The sequence below is a fragment of the Pan paniscus genome, chromosome 3 (assembly GCF_029289425.2).
Source record: "Pan paniscus chromosome 3, NHGRI_mPanPan1-v2.0_pri, whole genome shotgun sequence".
NCBI classification, from domain to species: domain Eukaryota; kingdom Metazoa; phylum Chordata; class Mammalia; order Primates; family Hominidae; genus Pan; species Pan paniscus.
This window is the reverse complement of record NC_073252.2, coordinates 150,763,586-150,784,604: the sequence shown is the minus strand read 5'-3', so window position 1 is coordinate 150,784,604 and position 21,019 is coordinate 150,763,586. Positions and strand designations below refer to the sequence as shown.

The following is a 21,019-nucleotide window of genomic DNA, read 5'->3' as shown; positions in this document are numbered from 1 at the left end:
GAAGGAAATTATGGTCAACATGAAAACGCTGAGTCATTACTGAGAGAATTTCAAGAAAAGGTTAAAAAGAACATTGCAGCCGGGCGCAGTGGCTCACACCTGTAATCCCAGCACTTTGGGAGGCCGAGGCGGGTGGATCACAAGGTCAGGAGTTCAAGACCAGCCTGGCCAAGATGGTGAAACCCCATCTCTACTAAAAATACAAAAAAATTAGCCGGGCGTTGTGGTGGGCGCCTGTAATCCCAGCCACTCGGGAGGCTGAGGCAGAGAATTGCTTGAACCCGGGAGGCGGAGGTTGCAGTGAGCCGAGATTGCGCCACTGCACTCCAGCCTGGGCGACAGAGCGAGACTCGTCTCAAAAAAAAAAAAAAAAAAAAGAACATTGCAAAGTCAAATTCTTAAACACTGCTAGTGTCTTCTGAGACTTTACTCAGAAATACTAATTAAAGGTTTTACTTTTAAGCAAACTGAAGGAACCATAACTACTAAGAACTAAAAAAGTATAGCAAAGTCACAGCCATAAGCACCCAGTACCATCATCAACAGCACAACCAATGCAGTTATTAGTGATCTGTTCAAGTATCACATTGATCACTTAAAAACTCACCTTTATCACAAACCTGGCAAATCAAGTTGGATAATACCCAAGGCTGGCAAAATAAGTGAAATGTGGATCTGAAGAGCACACATGTATATCAACCATTAGAACAGATACATCACAGCAATAATGATTAAAAAGTAAATTTTTAAAGTGAATTCTTTTCATTCAAAGTGAAAGGAACAATTCCCTCACCTCCAACATATACAGCAGAATAAGAAACTCTAATCCTACTCTATAGTAAGTTGATAGCTTCTGACCAAAAAGGGTTAGAAAATATGTAAGTACCTTATGATTGCCGAAAAAGAACCAAGTCTATAAGAACAGTAATTCATAATTATAAAGCTATCCTTCCTGGAAAGCTTTTCAATACTGTATACAAAATATCCCTCCCTTACAAAAATTGTCATGCCGGAATCTTAGCATAACTGGTAAAAAAAAAAAACTATATGAATTGGTTAGCTAGGTGTACTTCTCCCCAGCACCCACTCAGGCTTTCATCCCTACTCACTCTTCAACAATTACAATTACCTTGATTTATTCCAAACAGGTATGGGTTGGATGAGTCTAGTTTAAAAATCAACCTACAACTCACAATTCTTTTTGGTTGTATGGTTTATATAAAGACAGTTAATTTCTGCCTCATTTCTAAAGAGAGAAAGGAGGCAATGCAAACCACAAGCAAATTTTTCCTCTTCCATGTGTGTTTAAAAAGACAAACCACTAACAGCAGCAAATGTTGCACCATATGTTAAGATATTTTCTTCTGTAAATGAAAGGTACGGTATTGCACTATTTCTACTCTGTCATTTAAGAATGATGTTGCAACAGAACTCACATTCTAAGTTAACTTTTTCTATTCTCACCAACACAGAATTAATCATCTAATTTTGAGCTAAGAGGAAAATTAAAGACTATATTTGGGAAATACATGTCTATTTTAAGTCTCATTTTGGAAAAAAAGATAAGGCACAGTATTTAAGAAACATTTTCTAGCTAACTTTTTTTTTTCTTAGCTAACTTAATTTTCCTATCTTTTTAAAAGTATTATTTTTCTGAATAGGTAAGACATATATGTGGTTCAAAATTAAAGATATAAAAAGTATACGGTGAGAGGTTTCATTTTCATTCCTGTTTCCATTCACCCTGTTCCCTCTATAGGTAACTGATTTTATTAATCCTTCCAGTTTTTCTTTGTGCAAATACAAGAAAATATGATTATACATTCTTCTTTCTTTTCTTACACACAAGATACTGTACAATAAACACTACTTTGTGCTTTGCTCTTTTCATTTAATTGTCTGTCCTGAGGAGTTTTCTATCATTAGCATTCTCATTTTTTTAAATAGCTGCAAAGTATTTCACTGTATGAAAAAACCAGTTTATTCAATTAGTCCTTTACTGCTGAACCATTGAGTTCTCTCTCATCTTTAGAAATAACAAGTGATGCTGCAATGAATAACCTTGTACCTATGTTATTTCATCTTTGTGTAGGCCCTAAACTACCTCTCCAGCTTCATCCAGTGCTATTTCTCCCGTTCCCATTATGCTCTGGCCTCACTGACCGTCAACATATGCTCTTTCTTCTAATTAAAATCTCCTTCCATCACATACCTTTACCTTACTCCTCTCTCTTTCTATCTTGGCCCCAATATCACTGCCTCACGGAAGCCTTCCATGATACCCCAGCCCCTCCCCCGCAACACACACACCTGGCCAAGTCCTCTGTATATACACATGACATTTCTATTTTCCCTTCATCACACTTACCACAGCTTGTATTTACGTAATTGTTTGGTTAATGCCTATCTGTCTTACTTGACTATAAGCTCTACGAGTGTAAGACCATTATACCTCTATCACCTAACTCAGTGACTGGCATATAAAAAGCAATCCACAAGATCTGGCATGGCAGCTCACGACTATAATCCTAGCTCTTTGGGAGGCTGAGGCAGAAGGACTGCTTGAGGCCAGGAGTTTGAAAACAGCCTGGGCAACATAGTGAAACTCTGTCTCTACAAAAAAATTAAAAAATTATCCAGGCCTAGCAGCACGTGCCTGTCATCCCATCTACTCTAAAGCCTGAGGTGGGAGGAGTGCTTGAGCCTGGGAGGTAGAGGCTGCAGTGAGCCATGATCACACCACTATACTCTAGCCTGGATGACAGAACAACACCCTATCTCAAAAAAAAAAAAAAAAAAAAAAAAAAAAGGCCAAGTGCAGTGGCATGTACCAGTAGTCTCAGTTACTTGGAAGGCTGAGGTAGGAGGATCATTTATGGCCAGGAGTTCAAGACTACAGTAAGCTATGACTGCACCACTGCACTCCAGCCTGGGCAACACAGTGAGAACCTGTCTCAAATAACTAAATAAATACAAATAAAAAGACCACTCCATCAATATTTGCTGAATAAAGGAATAAAATGTGAAAGGTGCTAATTATGCATCAGTCTGTGTTACTGTTTTACCTATATTTGTTTTACCTTTTAAATATCTCCTGAAGCCTTCAGTTCACTCCATTTCCACTATCACTATTGTAATCCAACTTCCTACCATTTCTTGTCTAAGCTACTATACTTACTCTTAGGCCCTACTAAGATCTATCCTCCATATTTTAGACCTATCATTTGCTAAGAATTATTTCAAGGGCTTCCCACTGATATTAAACTTTTCCCTAATATGGCCTATCAGGGCTACATAGTCTGGCCACCACTTACCTCTCCAGCTGTCTCCCTATGCTCTGGTCAAACTGGCTCTAGTTACATTCATTCTTTCACCATACCACACCTTCTCCTGCCACAAGGCAGTTGCACATGCTGGTATTTCTTCCTGGAATACTCTCTGGTTCTCAGTTTCTCACTTTCTCAACATTAAGTGATGTTAATGTTCAGCATCACTCCCTCATGAAGGCCTTCCCCAACCACTCTTAAGTGACCATGTACCTTCCCTTGAGAGCACCAGTCACAGCCAAAATTAAGTCTGGAATTAAAGTTGCATGAATAAGAGAATGACTCACAGAATCCAAATGTATGTAATAATATTTGGCACAGTGTTGAAAGGCAGGTTCTTCTGTGTCCAGCACTATGAACTCCCTGGTTGCTTGTTACGCTTACAGACATCAATCCATAAATGCTTATTTTAAAATTTAGAACCAGGTAGTTCTTTCACCTGTATAACTTAATCTCACTTTCCCTAGGAGCACACACCAAGAAGTACTACTGTTTTTGCTTTAGAAGTAAAGGTGACATTAAGTCACTGGCATGAATATTTTTAAAGTACTCAAGAAGAAATAGGGGTTCTTTTTCTTTTGACAATGGGAAAAGAGATTTCAAGAATGTATCTCCTTGTGCACATTAGGTATTAACATGCTCCTTAAACGTTGGCAACAAGTATCTATTTTTTAAATTCTGAGGTTTATATTTTTTCCTCTCAAAGAGAAGTTTTAGTAAGCAAAGAATACTTCTGCCCTCAAAGCTTTTCCAAACCTTTAGTGTATTTTTACAAAAAAGTACTAGGCTTTGAGCATTTTTTTCTTTCTTTCTTTTTTTTTTTGAGACAGAGGCTCGCTCTGTCATCTAGGCTGGAGTGTAGTGGCGCGATCTCGGCTCACTGCAACCTCTGCCTCCCAGGTTCAAATGATTCTCCTGCCTCAGCCTTGGGAGTAGCTGGAATTATGGGCATGCTAGGCTAATTTTTGTATTTTTAGTAGAGACGAGGTTTCACCATGTTGGCCAGGCTGGTTTCAAACTCCTGACCTCAAGTGATCCATCCACCTCGGCCTCCCAAAGTGCTGGGATTACAGGCGTGTTAAATAATATATCAGAAAAGAAATCCTAATATACAGGAATGTTACTGTATTGTGATTATATATGAAACACTGTGAGTGAAAACAACAGTTTTCATATCAATCTAAGATTAGGAATGACTATAAATTTTAAGAAATTTTTTTTAATTAAGTAACTATATAAATCAAATATGTGTCCAGGATACATCCCAAGTCTGGTTCATCTTCTTCTGCCTCCTCTGTCATCCTTTAAGTCACTAAAATATAACATAATAATGAAACAAACCTGCATTTAATAGTTATAGCTAATTTGACATTACCTTAGAGTAGGAGTGTATTTTACACTTCTTAAAATAAGAATAAAACCCTTGCTTTTTATATTTATACCCCAAACTGCTTTGTTGAATCTTCTGATACATTCAGATCCCACTCCCAATATATTCATTGCCCTTGAGATTTATCATTCCCAAGTTAAATTAGTCACCTTAAAGAAAAAATTAACCTTCAACTATTTTTTCACATCTTTATACTTCCAAGCCACATAAAAAGCTATCTAAAAAAAAAACATGAGTTGCTTACATTGATCTGCATATTTTTCTTTAACTTTTTGCCTCCTCTTTCCATGCAAACAGAAAACATTGCAGAAAACAGAAGCATTTCTGAGAGACTATGCTTTGGCCTCATGAAAGCAAAGAGTGAGGTAATCAGGATTCTGCCTTTTATCCTCTCCGAGTTGACTTTCATTCACTTCCATCTCCTTCCAATCCCTGTAGTGCGCCTCTAATTCTGGGAAGAAGGCAAACATGCACTTGCTGAATGAGTACTATATACCTGCACCATTGCTAGGCTTTATGAGGGCTGTAAAAGAAAGCATGGTATCTACTCTCACAAAGTCTACAAAGCACCAGAAATGTCTATTATTCTTTCTCTTTACTAAACTAGCCTATGTTTTGTTTTGAACTCTGAAAGAAACAATAACAGGTAAACAAACTGCCTTAAGTCACAAAATAGCTCAAGTTACATTATTTAAAGGTCTCAAAAAGAAGAAATACTGATGAAAGGAGAAATATTAGAAGACTAATGAGCTATGTCTTTACTGCTACACAACTCAATGTGGTTTAGTAAACAAAGAAGAGAATATCAGAGATGAATAAGGATTGTTTAGGTTAAAGGCAAACACAACTAAATCACGGGGTGAAGAGACAGAAAATACGAACTATAACTAGTAGAACAACACATCTTTTTCATTAAGGGTAAATGACAAATACCCTTAGGTGCATTTATCACGCATATATGCAGAAATGTGAGTATTTTATATACCTTACCTCTTTCTTTTGCCATAGGGAAGAAAGGCTAGACTAAGTACATATAAACACATCAGTTTTATAGCTAAGAACCTAACTCCTGATCTGTCTCAAAATTTTAAAAAAGTTCTAAGAGGGAATAAAGAAAAACACTAAATGCTAAAGCTTATTACTATAGTCACACGGCTGGCTTTTAGTCCCATACTCAAGGACTACTTGCTTTTACTTTATGCCCTATTCTCGTTGTTTGGTTATCTGGCTTCTCATTTTAGAAGAGAAGTGTTATGAAAAGATATTCCAAAAGCCATGACATGAGAACCAAAAGAAAGCCAAAAAGAGAGACAGAGAGAGAGAAAAGCTGCAAAAACAGGTGTATATACTGCAGTAGTCTTTAGGACATTATCAAATTACAGAACAGCACATTCATTGATGTTTCATTTCTTCCTGTTAAGAAATAGGATGACTAGCAGGATGTGGTGGCATGCGCCTGTAGTCCCAGCTGCTTGGGAGGCTGAGGTGGGAAAACTGCTTGAGTCCAGAAGTTCAAATCTAACCTGGGCCACATAGTGAGATCCACTATCTTTAAAAAAAAGCAGGGGATGGTGAGTGGTTGGGGGGAAGAAATAGGAAGAGTATACTATGTTTTCTTCAAATTAAAGTGTTGGGCCTGGTGCAGTGGCTCATGCCTGTAATCCCAGCACTTTGGGAGGCCAAGGTGGGTGGATCACCTGAGCTCAGGAGTTCAAGACCAGCCTGGCCAACATGGTGAAACCTGTTTCTACTAGAAAAAAAAAAAAAAAATTAACTGGGCATGATGGCACGCACCTGTAATTCCAGCTACAGAGAGGCTGAGGCAAGAGAACTGCTTGAACCCAGGAGGTGGAGGTTGCAGTAAGCAGAGATTACATCACTGCACTCCAGCCTGGGCAACATAGCGAGACTCCTTCTCAAACAAAAACAAGAAACAAACAAACGAACAAACAAATTAAAGTGCTAAGTAGATTACCTGGCAACCACACATAAAAGAGATGTTGAGGTACAAATTCACCTAGTTTAACAAAAGAACAAAAAACCTAGACTTGAGGCATTTCAAATTACCAAGAAAGCAAACAGGGATGACAGACAGTTCCTAGGCTAAAAACCTGCTTTTCCTTCCTTTTTAAAGCTATTAAAAGTAACAGAAAAGAGTAAACGTTGCTCAACAACAATAACAAAAAAAACAAAGAAAAGTTCTCTCATGGATCTCTGTCTTCTTCTAAATGACAATTACTACTTAAAAGAACAGTCTGACAATACTTATCGTTTTGAAGAGTTAAATAAAAAACATACAAAGACCAAAGTTTCTTTATAGATTTTACTTTAGACATAGCTGATTACTCAGTTCAAATTCAAACTTAACCTTGATGACAACTGTGGAAAGCCAAAACAAAGAATATCTATGCTATCTGCTGCAGTCTGAATGTTTGTGTCCCTGCCAAATTCAAATGCTGAAATCTTCACCCTCAATGTGATGGTATTAGAAGGTACTAATCACCTTTGGGAGGTACAGTCCTCATAAATGGGATTAGTGCCCTCATGATAAAGGAATGGGAGGGACCCCTCCCTGTTCCACCACGTGAGGATATAGCAAGGAGCCATCTATGAGTCAGAAGGTGGGCCCTCACCAGACACTGGTACCTTCATTGTGAACTTCCCAGCCTCTAGAACTGAAAGAAATAATTCTCTCTTGTTTATAAGCTACTCAGTTTATGGTATTTTGTTACAGCAGCCCAAAAAGAGGAAGACCTCATCTAAGAATATAAAATCCTTGAGAATAGAAGCAATTTTCTATTTTTATTTAATAGTACTAATAACATTATTCTTAAAGCAATGACTTCCAAGCCTTTATATCTGAAGCCCTGACCCTGTTCATCCAAACTGTAAACACACATCATCAAATTCCTACCAATTGTTTCCACTTGAGTATTCTGTCATCATCTCAAACTAAACACTGGATCAAATAGAAAAAATTCCCAATCCTTTACCCTTACCCCGTTCAGGCCACACCAGCTTCCCATTTTAGTTTTCCGACCCCTGTCGTGCAGCCTTAAAATCACCATATTCCTTCCTTCATGCTGCTATTGCAAAGACCCTAGTTCAGGCTCTTAATCATTTCATTTGGCTATAAAAGATCCCTAATTAGTATGTGTGCTTCTATTTTCTTTCTTCCTTTAAGAAAGAAAGAGACTTTCTAAATGACTTTTTCCTGCTACTCTCAACTTTAAAAATTCTTCAATATTTACAAGATAAAATTAGAAGTAACATTCATCTGATTGACATTTAAAATTTATAGAGACGACCTGGCTCTATAAATGAAAAGTGTCTCCTTCTTCCCTCCCTCTGTAAACTAAAGTGTCTCCTTCTTCCCTCCCTGCTCAGTGTACACATTCCAAGGCCACAATTCAAAGTCTGTATGTGGTCAAGGCTTGGTATAATCTGGCTTCCAATTACCATTTGATTCTCTCTTCCTTTAAATCACGTGAACCTTATGTTTCACTATGTTAGTCTACTTTTCTATCAAACACGTATATTCTTCTAGCATACCTCTTTTAGTATTATTGTGTAGTGATGATAGGGTGGAATGTCAAAAATATTTTTATATTTAAAATATACAATGTCTATTATCTAAATATTGATATATTCACATCCATTATATATATGACTAAATATATATGACTAAAATGAATATGTATATATGACTAAAATATATAGTGTATATATATAGTATACATACACTATATATTAGTATATATATAGTATACATACACTATATATTAGTATATATAGTACACATACACTATATATTAGTGTGTATATAGTATACATACACTATATATTAGTGTGTATATATACTATATATACACACTAATATATAGTGTATATAGTATATATTAGTGTATATATACTATATATAGTATATATAGTATATATACACTATATAGTAGTATATATGGTATATATACTACTATATAGTAGTATATATAGTATATATTAGTGTATATATACTATATATAGTGCATATATATACTATATAGTATATATTAGTGTATATATACTATATATAGTGCATATATATACTATATAGTATATATACATATATAGTATATATATTTATGTGTATATATTTATATATACACATAAATATACACACACAGACACACACACTAAAATAGGTATATATATATATATATGTATATATATATATATATATATATATATATATGTATGACTAAAATGAATGCAATCTTATGTGCTCAGCTAATGAATACTAGAAGGCTGCACTGGGCTCTGTCTGAATGATGCCAGGCAATTTTTCTAACAACTCTGCTGAGGTTTCCTTTATTGCCACTATAATGTTTTCTGGTGAGTAGTTTTCACCCATAGCAGCTTAAAAACAAGTCAGTGAAAGTGCAGACTAGGTGGATCCCAAAGAAATATATTATTTTATAGGTTTTATAGTAGCCATGAGAGTTTCTAAGGAAATGTTAAAGAAAACAATAAGATACTGACAGTTATAGTTTACTAAAATGCCCTTTGATGTTATGGAGGAGAATATAAACATGACTGTTTCCTGAGAGAACTGAAAAACAATTTTAAGAGGGTACCTGGAAGAGAGTACAGTTGAAGACCTGTCATGACTTCACAGGATGTGAAATGCACAGAAAAAACTACCAACATGCAATGGTGAGACCCATCTGTACAGGACTGCACTACACCTATTCCGTACCATGCTCACTCATTTCCCATTTCCAGAACTGCAATCCTGCATACAAAGCTGAATATGCAAGTAATAGAGATATGTCAAACATGAGAAACCGTCCTTTTACTTAAACCAAAACACAGGAGCCTATTAGTACATGAATCCACTTCCTGCTGAAACCTACAGCTGGTCCAGTTCAGCCCTCGTTGCTCTAGTCCTTAGATGTGTTCACATATGAAAAAAATGTGGAAAATGGATCTCTTGGCTTCCTTCTCCTAGGTTATGCTAACTGCAGCCCTAAGCTGGACCTTTTAGCTATTTTTCACTTATCAATTGCTGAGAAGAATGCCATAGTTCTTTTCCTGAAATCTGTACCTATCATTAACAGAAAAGCTTCAAAATATTCAGAGCATAATCTATCATTATTTCAATTTTTAAAGCACTTGCTACCAACGCCAATCCAAAGATCAATGGCTGTCCATCAAATACTTTTTGCCATGTGTTATATGTGAAAGACTGGGACGGTGGCATTGATAACTTTTCTCAAAGAAAGGTAAATATATTTTGTATACTTCTAAAAACTCAAACACTGATTACAAATGGAATTCCTTCTTGCAATTGTCATACAAGAGAGTTAACAGAAACAGAAAAACTGACTATCTCTCTTTAGGGTGACTTCAAAGTCCACAGAAAGACCTTAGAAGGTAAAGAATTTACCTTATTTTCTTCTAGAAATTTCAATTTGACAGAAACATCATTGCGCATTTTATCATATTTTTCCTTATGTGCTTGGAAGAGATGCTGTGACTGCTCAATCTTTGGCAGAGTGTTTGCGTCACGTGGTCCAAGATTCAGTTCTTCCAAATCAGTGCGATATGCATCATATTCAATCCTGGAAAGAAGAGAGTAACTGAAGCATACTACAAGAACAGTAAAGTATGTTCAAAAAATGGGTTGGAAATATGTAATATTCAGTCTCATACTATACAATAAAATATATAAAATTCTCACACATATTCTACTTGACGCTTTTGAAATCATTATTTCTTTAAAAACAAAGAGCTATTTAAATAAGAACAAAGCTGCTGGTTAATCTCATTAACTATTTCTCTCAAAGCACAGTATTAACTGACAAGTAAAATTTCCAAAATCTAAAAACCAGTTTAAAAAAATAAATGTCAAAACAAGATCAAGGGTAGAATAAATACCCCAAGTGAATTGCTTAGTACTGATGAGGCAAAGCAGGTAAGGACAGCAGACTCTAGAATGGCATACTAAAACTAACGGAAGTGTAAATGGTTCTGAAAAAAGTCTGGGTTAGCAATGCACAACAAAAATGTAATGTGAGTAACACATGTAATTTAAAATTTTCTAGTAGTTACAATGAAATAATAATTAATTTCACCTGTTATCAATATATTTCATTTTACCCAATATATCTAAAATATTAATCATTGTGGCATGTAATCAATATAACAGAATTATTCATAGGTACTTTACATTTGGAGAGTGGGTAGTGAGTCTTTGAAATCCACTGTGTATTTTACACTTCTATCCCATCTCAATTCAGACTAGCCACATTTCAAGTGCTCACCAGACATGTGTGGCTACTATACTTGACAACACAACTCTAGATGAATTTCTGTAACATCAGTATTCAGAATGTAACAACAGTATCTATTGTAGAGCACTTACCATCCTGTGTTCTGTAAGATGCCTCACTCTGATATTCTCCCCCCATCAACTCAAATAGTTACCCCACCACTGTCATCACTCCAAGATCCCATAACTCCTCATAATAGCTCTATCACAGAGCCTGTCTAAGTATAGTACTATCTTGCTTATTAAACAGTGATTTATCCAGCAGCTTCAACTATTCGGTACTCAGCAAAGAAGCAGCAAAGTGACCTCTAATTTAGTCAAGATCAGAATCACAAAGCTTATACCCTAAAACTAAAGCTCTTTATTTGGAGATATTAGGGGTATAATTCACATCTCCTATTCTGGGAATTAACAATACTTTAAATAACATAATCTATATTGTATATATGACTTGAGAAAGAATACATCAGTCCTTCACACTGATCCTAATTTATTCTTAACTCATACTGAGTTTAGCAGTATGAGTTAAGATTTAATTTAATTGGCCTCTTTCAGGGTCAAAAGAGAACCATTCATTCATTCACTGATACATTGATTCATTCAACAATTCTCAAGTAAGCACTTTCCACGTTCCAGGCACTGCGTTAGAAAGTAGAGCTATGAAGATGAACAGATATGTTTATCCTCAAGAAACTCGCATTCTAGAGGAAGAGAACCTTGTAAACAATTACAACAAAATGAGATAATAAGAACTACCATAAATGAGGGTAAGGTATAATGGAAATCAAGAGGAATAATTATTTAATTAGATATCTGAAAAGGTATCTCAGACAGAATTAAAATACTATAATTAAAATTTGAAGGATGGTAAAAGCTGGCTAGGTGAATTGGGATAGGGAAATCAGTAGGATACTCTGATTCTGAAGAGAATAGCATGGACAAAGGCATAGATTTGTAAGATACAATGACACATTTGGGAATTCAGTATGTCAGAATCTGAAGCTGGAACATGACAATGGAAGAAATTAACATTAGACACGCAGGCAGGATTGAAAGTAAGCAGCCCTACAGGCCATGTTAAAGTATTTAAATTTAATCCAGTAGGAGAAGTAATGGGAAGCCACTGAAGAATGTTGATCTGACATAAAAATGACATGATTGTATCAGGATAGAAAGATGACCCTGGTGGTAGTGTAAGAGATGGAGGATAGAATAAATGATTAAAAAATCAGGAGCAAGGAAACCTATTAGAAAACGATGGACATATAAGAAATGAGTCACTGAATCAGGACAAAGGCACTGGAGCTAAGGAGACAAATACAAAAGATTTAGGAGGCAAGACTGACTTGGCAATAATAACTAGTTAGTTAAATCCATGGGTTCAGGAGCCAAGCTGAATGACCTCTCTGCCTTTTGGCTCTATCTTGAGCTGGTTATTTCATCTCTTTGTGCTCCAGTTTTTCAATCTATAAATGTGAACAAAAATCTCCACAAAAACTTCATATAGATAAAACACACAGGATACCTGGTAATAACTGATACCTTTAGAATGCTTATTATTATGGCCAAATTAGAAGAGGGGTATCTAGAAGCAAGCACACTAAAAACAATAGGAAATAAAAGAGAAAAAAGTAGAACTAAATAAATAGTAATACATGGTGATTTAATCTAAGGACAAATATCCTTCAATAGCCTTGGAGCGCATTTCTAAACAACAGTGATTAACTCAAACATATTCAAAGTTATAATACTGACCTTATATTTCTTAATTTTACATTCAGAGTTTGTAGGTGGTACCAAAGTAAAACTTTCCATAATAGCTTCTCTAACAGTGCTCATTACCACCAAGAAGAGAAGCTCACTAAGTTTTCAAAAAGCAACTTCACTTCAAGGTTGCCCGTCTGAACTGAGTCCATATCAACAAAGTTAGTGACGGTTACTTTATGGCTTATGTAAAACTTCTAGAGAACAGGTGTCCACATCTGAAAAGTCTCGACCACAATTGACTCCCTTGTTGGTGCTGCTGTGGAGAAGTGTTGAATGGGCTGTTACAAGATTTTCTATACATGAAGCACCAGAGGGCTAGGAAATACTTGTACACAATGCATAATAGGGAGGATTAAAAGGCCACTCGGGCATTTGCCTAAATTACCACTTTTTGCACTGATCAAATAGATGACCCTTGCCCTAAAAGTCAGTAAATTCTGGCTTTGACAGAGAAGGAAATTCAGCTACTGAAAAACTTTTAACCTTGGATTCTTTTTGACTATTATCCATCAGTAGGCAAGGTTTTAGTGTTAACAACTAGCCAATTCCACAGCTATTTCATAAACAACAGAAAAGTCAAACCCCAAGCTAAGCTTAATGAATAAGATCATACATTGTAATTTGAATAAAAAAGGATAAATTACGGGATGACATAAAACAAAAACAACATTACTGTTGTTGTTTTTTAAAGTACACACAGAGGCTGTGTAAGGGTTTCCCTTAAGAAACCAGCTACCAAGTACATGTAACTTGATTTATAATTTTGTTCAAAAGTTCCAAATGAACCTATATACTGTATTTTATAATCTGAGATCTTATACCACATTATACTTAGGGCACTAATACTCAGGTATAAGGCCTACTGATAAAATGTGAACCATAGAGAACCAATGGGTTCTTATTTTGCCTTTGAAATTGACTACAAGTGAGCAAACCATTTAACCTCTAGAGTGTTTTCTCCTCTACAAATTAATTATAAACTGTTTAGAAATAAAAGCTGAAGGGAAAGAGATTATTATTAACGAAAATATATTTCAGGATAGGTAGACAATTGCAAAGTAGAGAAACTAGATTCACAAAGTTCTCAACTAGGAGGTGGTGGGGGTATTTTTGGAAGAAAACAATATCCATCTTTAAAACCCATAAATGTTAAAACAATCAGAAGGACTAGAAAATATGAATATTTAAAATGATTAGAGATAAAAGAAACAGTACCATTATGAACAAATTAGGACATTATGAATAAGGAACAGACAAATTTAGAAAAGGATCAAGTAAAACTTATATAAATGAATTTTAAAATTCATATACATAATGAACCCTTTGAAAAATATAATTTCCATGAAAGGATTTAAATTGAGACTGAAAAACCAATTACTGAGAATGTTATTGAAGAGATTTCCACGGAAGGCTATCTTACTAACAGCTATCCTCACCCTTACCCCTCCATACAACCACAGCTGTTTGACCTTCATTTTCAAATCAATAAGAATCTCATACTTTAATACTAAATGGAAAATGACAAAATAAACATGGTATGGGACAGAAGCATCTCTTCCTGTGAAAACATCAAAAATTAACTTTTCAAAATGATTTGGGCTTTTACTTAATTGAAGTGTTAAGAAAATATATATTTAATAAGCACTCAATTGCAAAAATACTAGATGAGTTTGGAGTTTTTACAGATATTTCTCATACCATTAAACTAGAATAAGAGGCAAAGAGTAAAGTTATCCTTCTAAAAGGTAAAGTTTATCTTCAACTATGCATAAAAAGTATAATGGAAAATAAGAATTTTGAGTGCTCAAAAGAAAAAAACCTCAAAAGGGACTAGAATGATACTTAAATAAAAGTGGTAGGGCATATGGGGAAAAAATTGGGCCTGGAATCAAAAGGTGAAAAAGGCTATTATAGGTCTGCCATATTTTAGACCCTTCAAAATATTTATTAATATATTTATTAATATATATTTTGTTCACCATTTAACAGGATAGTTATGAGACAGGGAAACTGTATATATACATATATATATATGAATATGGATATATAAAAACCCATTAAAATAGGATGTATAAAAACATTGCATTATAAAGTTATCAAAATACAAGTCAAATATTTAATTTATATAAAAGGTAAAATTTGAAAGGGTTTGAAGGCTTGTTATAATCTGGATAAATGGAAGATGACTGATATCCTAACAAACAAAAATCATGGAGGCAAAACGAGCTTATTTATTCAATAGAAACTGAAAGTATGGGTCTGGCTATTGTGGAAGCAGTGGTAATAAGGATGAAAGGTAAATTTAGGCAAGAGTATAGAGGACCACGTAATACCTACCTGGTAGAACATAGGGCCCTGTCCTCTTCTAAAGAAGCCAGAGCTGGGAGATCCTCCATTTCCCTACTCACTAGAAGGCAGGGTTTGGGCACATGACCAAGGCTCAATTAGATAATCTCAAGGCAATGAAGCAAGTATTCATGGGTATTTAGGAAATTATTTATGGTAGCTGTGGCAGCATCAAGTACTAGAGGCACCCAGCATAGGGGTTCTAATTAGAGTCTTCTGAGGCTTAACTTGGCTTTGGTTCTTGGTTGTTTCCAGAATCTTGTTCTCTCCCTTTCTGCCAAGTCTGCAGAGGCATCCTATAACTTTCCAGTACATTTTTTTCCTGCCCATATTGGCCAGAGTTGGTTTCTGTTGTTTGTAACCAAAAAATTAACTGAATTATATGCCATCTGTAAAACAGACAACACAGTAAAAATGTATACCTTACCTGGCACTTTCATACTGTTTCACAGTCATTAATGTATCTTCAATGGTTTTATTCACCAAAGTGTTCACACTAGCAATGAAAAAATTAATGGCCCCAAGAAGAGTCTCTCCATTTTTAGCCAGCAGTTTCTGGGTATCGGCATTATAGCCAAATTCTTCCTAAAACAAAGAAGTCACCTTAATTTATTCAGTAATAAATCAGTAAAAATGACTTAAAAATCTCAAGCACGTCACTAATGGGAAAATACGTGATTTAGATAGAGATCTAGCTGTAGCAGTTTTACTTTTTCTTTCCGTCTTTAAGAATCGAAATCACAGCTAGCCATATAATTACTGAAAAAGTCCAATAAACCAAAATTGTCATCAGCTCAGATACATACCTAAAAGCTAAATAATTTTTTTAAGTTACTTTGTAGTAGAAACAATATTTTCATTTCTACATTTTGTTTCTATTATACTATAAGCACAGCTGTTGGAAAGAAAAATATAGCAGATTATTAATCAGAGAAACTATAACTTTCACAGCCAAATTAGGTAATAATTGGTTAAAACTTTCAGACATAAAACAAAGTGCATTTTTTTTGTGTTTTGACTGATTCTCCTCAAAGTATAAATATTAACAATACATATTTCTTTGTAAACTTGGTGACTAGCTGACTCCCAAGCTCAGCTCTATTTAGGCACACAACTGAGGAAGGATCACTCAACACCAGCTTTAGTTCATTCTTTTTGAATAAACTGCATCTTGGTGCAGTAAACATTACACATGACTCCTTCGGATATGGCAAGAACTAACTCTAGCTCTGTACATTCAGCAGTGAAAGCTTTCCAGTGCAAGTTTTACTAATTAACAGATTAATCAGGAATGCACCTAACCAAATAAAAAACTGATCACATATTCTAAGATGTATCATTTAATTTGATAATTCTCCAGTTTGTTACAAAACACTTTTCAATTTCAGTTGAAACAAATAATGTAATATTAAATTAACTAAAATATTAGAAGATACAAATTTAAAGCTATTGCAATAGCTGTAATTACGCTTCTTAGGTGACAAAGTATTCAATAATTCAGAAAATAGCAGGAAAGTAAAATTATCCTTATTATGCTAAAACCATTTTCCATTTAAGAGATGTCCATGTAACTCCACTCTGTACTCAGTCTTCAAAATATTATAGACCTTGATTTGTTGCAAATATTGGCAGATAAAGGACCACATAAAAAGATTACCAATCAATGTATGTAAAAACTAAAATGAAAGGCAGGACAGCTTAAGATTTTTGGCACCAAATTTCCACAAGCTAAGTTACACACTTCACTGAAGTCTACATAAATGTTACTGGAAATAGAATAATACAGAAAACAACATTTTTACAACTTTTAGAAAAAGTTAACAGAACATATTACAACAGTAACCCTTGATATTGATTAAGGAGTAAAAGGCAAAATAAAATATTAACAAACAGGAAGAAAAATATGAAAGATTTATATACATACGATAATTCATAAAAAGTAAACAGAATTCATATCACTTTAAGAGGGCCTTCTTAAAGTGATATGAAATATCTTAAAAGAGAATCTCAGAATTCCATTTTCATTAAGAGTTCAGCAAATCACAATAACAAATTACCTCTTAGAATACTTCTATTATCATTTTCTCCCATCCCTAATAGTTATTTAGAATAATCTTACATGAAGTTCTAGTGACTTCAAACTCAGGTCAGCAAATGCATCTCCAAGTTGCCTTTGGGTATGTACCATCTGGAAAAGCTGGGTCGACAATGTTTGAGCCAGTTTTAAAATATTTTCATATTTTTTCTTGTTATCCCTTAATATATCAATCTGAGCTTCAAGTTCAAGGTCCACAGTTCTTGAGCCACGGCCTAGCTTCTCAGAGATAATCTGTCGAGTACACTAAAAGTGGAAGATGCATTTTGTTTAGAAAGAAAAAACAAAACAAAATATAAATGCTAGAGCATATGGCATACACCATTTTTTGGATTCAAACAAGCTAGCGTAACAAACTGAAAATTGTCAGCTCCCTTAGTTGATCAGGACTCAGAAAGTAAATTCACCAGATGTGTCTAATATAATTATTACTAATCAAAGGAAGTTTTAAGACATATCTAGCAAACTTATATACTTCCATAAGAACTCTCTCACATAATTATTTTGCAAGTTTAGTACATTTGGGTAGATTATCTAAAACAGAGATATTTGGCATTAAGACTAATATAGACTGTTAATATAGGAATAATAAGAACACCAAAATACTACTCTCCTACTGCTTTCAAATGCTCTTTTACTTCTATCTTCCCCCTTAAATGACTTGTATATATATATGTGTGTATGAATGAGGAATAAAGAAAGAAGAAACAGGAAGGAAGGAATTAAAGGGGGGGGAAGAGGAAGAGAGAGAAACTACTAAGTTACTTTTACTCACACAGTGTGGTATTATATGATGTTATGTTATTGTATTCTGCCCCAGAAATAATAATACAGAAACCTATAATTTTTTTTTTTTTTTTTTTGTCTGAGATGGAGTCTCTCTCTATTGCCCAGGCTGGATGAAGTGCAGTGGTCCAATCTCGGCTCACTGCAACCTCCACCTCCCAGGTTCAAGTGATTCTCATGTCTCGGCCTCCTAAGTAGCTGAGATTACAGGCGTGCGCCACCAAGCCCAGCTAATTTTTTGTATTTTTAGTAGAGATGGGGTTTTGCCATGTTGGCTAGGCTGGTCTCAAACTCCTGGGCTCAACTGATCAACCTGCCTTGGCCTCCCAAAGTGCTGGGATTACAGGCGTGAGCCGTTGTGCCCAGCCTAGAAACCTGTAATTTTTAAAAAGTATCTAATTTCAAAGCACATGGAAATAAGTTTTCTAGTATTAATGTTTTACTCTCAACTTCATTCGATAATACATTTTAAGAATAACGGGGGCATTAATATATACCTCATCATTAAATGTTATCAGAAATATTCTTAAAAAGTAGTAAATAAGTACTACAATTTTTTGTTTTGTTTTGTTTTTTTGAGATGGAGTTTCGCTCCTGTTGCCCAGGCTGGAGTGCAATGGTGCAGCCTCAGCTCACCACAATCTCCACCTCCCGGGTTCAAGCGATTCTTCTGCCTCAGCCTCCCAAGTAGCTGGGATTACAGGCATGCGACACCACACGTAGCTAATTTTGTATTTTTAATAGAGACGGGGTTTCTCCATGTTGGTCAGGCTGGTCTCGAACTCCTGACCTCAGGTGATCTGCCCGTCTTGGCCTCCCAAAGTGCTGGGATTACAGGCATAAGCCACCGCACCTGGCCAGTACTACAATTTTTAAAACTTGCTCTTTATCATGTTCTTCAAAGTTCTGGTTACAGAATTAATGTCTGTGGTAAAAATTAAAATAATGCATGAAATAAGAGGTGAATTTCCTCTTCCTTTAATCACACTGAATAGTAGAAAACTACTATTAACAGTCTGATAGGTATACTAGACTTTCCTTCAAACATATACAATCTCAGATATTTTTAGAGTAAACATGAGATTATGCTATATATAATATCCTGAATATTTCTTTTCTATGAACAAAATAATCTGAGACTTTTTCTTGTCAATATACACAAATCTGCTTATATATTTTTCTACTTCCCAACACATTTTCTATTCTCATCAACTAAGGATCCTTATAAACTTTTTTTTTTTTAACAAAAGAGTGTTATTTTTTAAAAGTAGAGAAATCCTTAATCACAAATAACAGGACAGGTGAGAGATCAAAACCACAGAAGGGGATAAAGTATTACTGTGGAAAACGTACAAACACTCCTAGGAAATGGAAATCACAAGAGAAACGTTGAACTGAAGATGTGATTTTAACAAGAAAACCATCAGCAAGAAATAATGCCAGAAATTTTAACAAGATAAAGGAGATAGATAGGTCACTTATTCCCATATTTTTCTTCCACACCAGGGTTTTCCCTATGCAATATTATCAGAGACATTTACTCTATTCACAAGCCAAAGCATGTGGTACTTTCACAACAGCCTAGATATAATAATCCATTAAGTCAGAATTCATTGAAGAAGGATTGTTTCTTAGCACAGTGAGAGAAATGTACTCACTGCTGTCTGAGTGGCCTTTTTTTTCCCCACAGAAATAACGGTTACAAGCAGGCATAGAGGTGAAGAATTAATGAGGAAATGTTTTTTGTTTCCAGGAAGCCAAAGCAGTGGGAAGAGTAAGATGATACTGATTATAAGGCAAATTAAGATAAACTGGACACTTGAAAGAAGTTGTAAAACTAGATTCACATATATTCCAATCTGATAAATCTACACTCTTCAGCAAAACCTAAAGAATCTGGAAATGAGAGTACTACAGATTTCCTACAGGAAGCTTTGTAAAGGAAGTTGTAGTGAGAAGATATAAAGTTGCCACCCATTTCCCAACTCATCAGGGTCCTAGAGGAAGTGTCTTAGATGATCTCTACAGTGGATTTTTATTTAAATTGCTTTCCAGTATATACTGAAATAAAATGTAATATTGGAGATCAGTATATATTATAAAGCAAGTTCAAAATGGAAGATAATTAACAATCTAAATTATTTAACCTTCCTCAGAGTCCCTGAAAATGGAGATCACTTACAATGAGCTGGTGGTCCTATTCAGTTTTCCATATAAATGAAAAATTCATTTTGAAGAACAGGACAAATGATGCTAAATTCAAGAGGCAAAAGGAAGCTAAAGTAAATTACTGACCTATGTAGATTCTCTACTTGGGAAAGGGTGGGTGAAATACAGTGACAGTGTACAAAATACCATGAATCAGCATTATACTGGTTTATGAATTTATGCAACAGTCAACTGTGTACTCTGAGTATTTAAGTAGTGTATTAGTCCATTTTCATGCTGCTGATAAAGACATACCTGAGACTGGGAATAAAAATATGTTTAATTGGACTTAGAGTTCCACATGGCTGGGAGGCCTCAGAATCATAGCGGGAGGCAAAAGGCACTTCTTACATGGTGGTGGCAAGAGAAAATAAGAAAGAAGCAAAATCGGAAACCCCTGATAAACCTATCAGATCTTGTGAGACTGATTCACCATCACAAGAATAGCACAGACAAGACCGGCCCCCATGATTCAATTACCTCTCCCTGGGTCCCTCCCACAACACATGGCAATTCTGGGAGATAAAATTCAAGTTGAGATTTGGGTGAGGACACAACCAAACCATATCATTCCACCCCTGGCCCCTTCAAATCTCATGTCCATACACTTCAAAACCAATCATGCCTCCCCAACAGTCCCCCAAAGTCTTAACTCATTTCAGCCAAAGTCTTAACCCAAAAGTCCACAGTCCAAAGTCTCATCTGAGATGCGTATGAGTCTGTAAAAATCAAAAGCAAGCTAGTTACTTCCTAGATACAATGGGGGTACAGGTATTGGGTAAGTATAGCCA

General features: G+C 35.2%; 1 protein-coding gene across 10 annotated transcripts in view; it reads right to left on the bottom strand.

The window, feature by feature from the left end:
* ARFIP1 (ADP ribosylation factor interacting protein 1) overlaps positions 1 to 21,019 on the bottom strand; it is a 132,914-nt gene that overhangs the window by 13,610 nt on the left and 98,285 nt on the right. For all 10 annotated transcript variants that reach the window (XM_008968908.6, XM_008968906.6, XM_008968909.6 and 7 more), the window contains 3 exons: positions 17,259 to 17,480; positions 15,567 to 15,724; positions 10,142 to 10,316 (listed from right to left, as the gene is read on the bottom strand). In XM_008968908.6, coding sequence (XP_008967156.1) covers positions 10,142 to 10,316; positions 15,567 to 15,724; positions 17,259 to 17,480 — 555 coding nt within the window. The remainder of the gene's footprint in view (positions 1 to 10,141; positions 10,317 to 15,566; positions 15,725 to 17,258; positions 17,481 to 21,019) is intronic.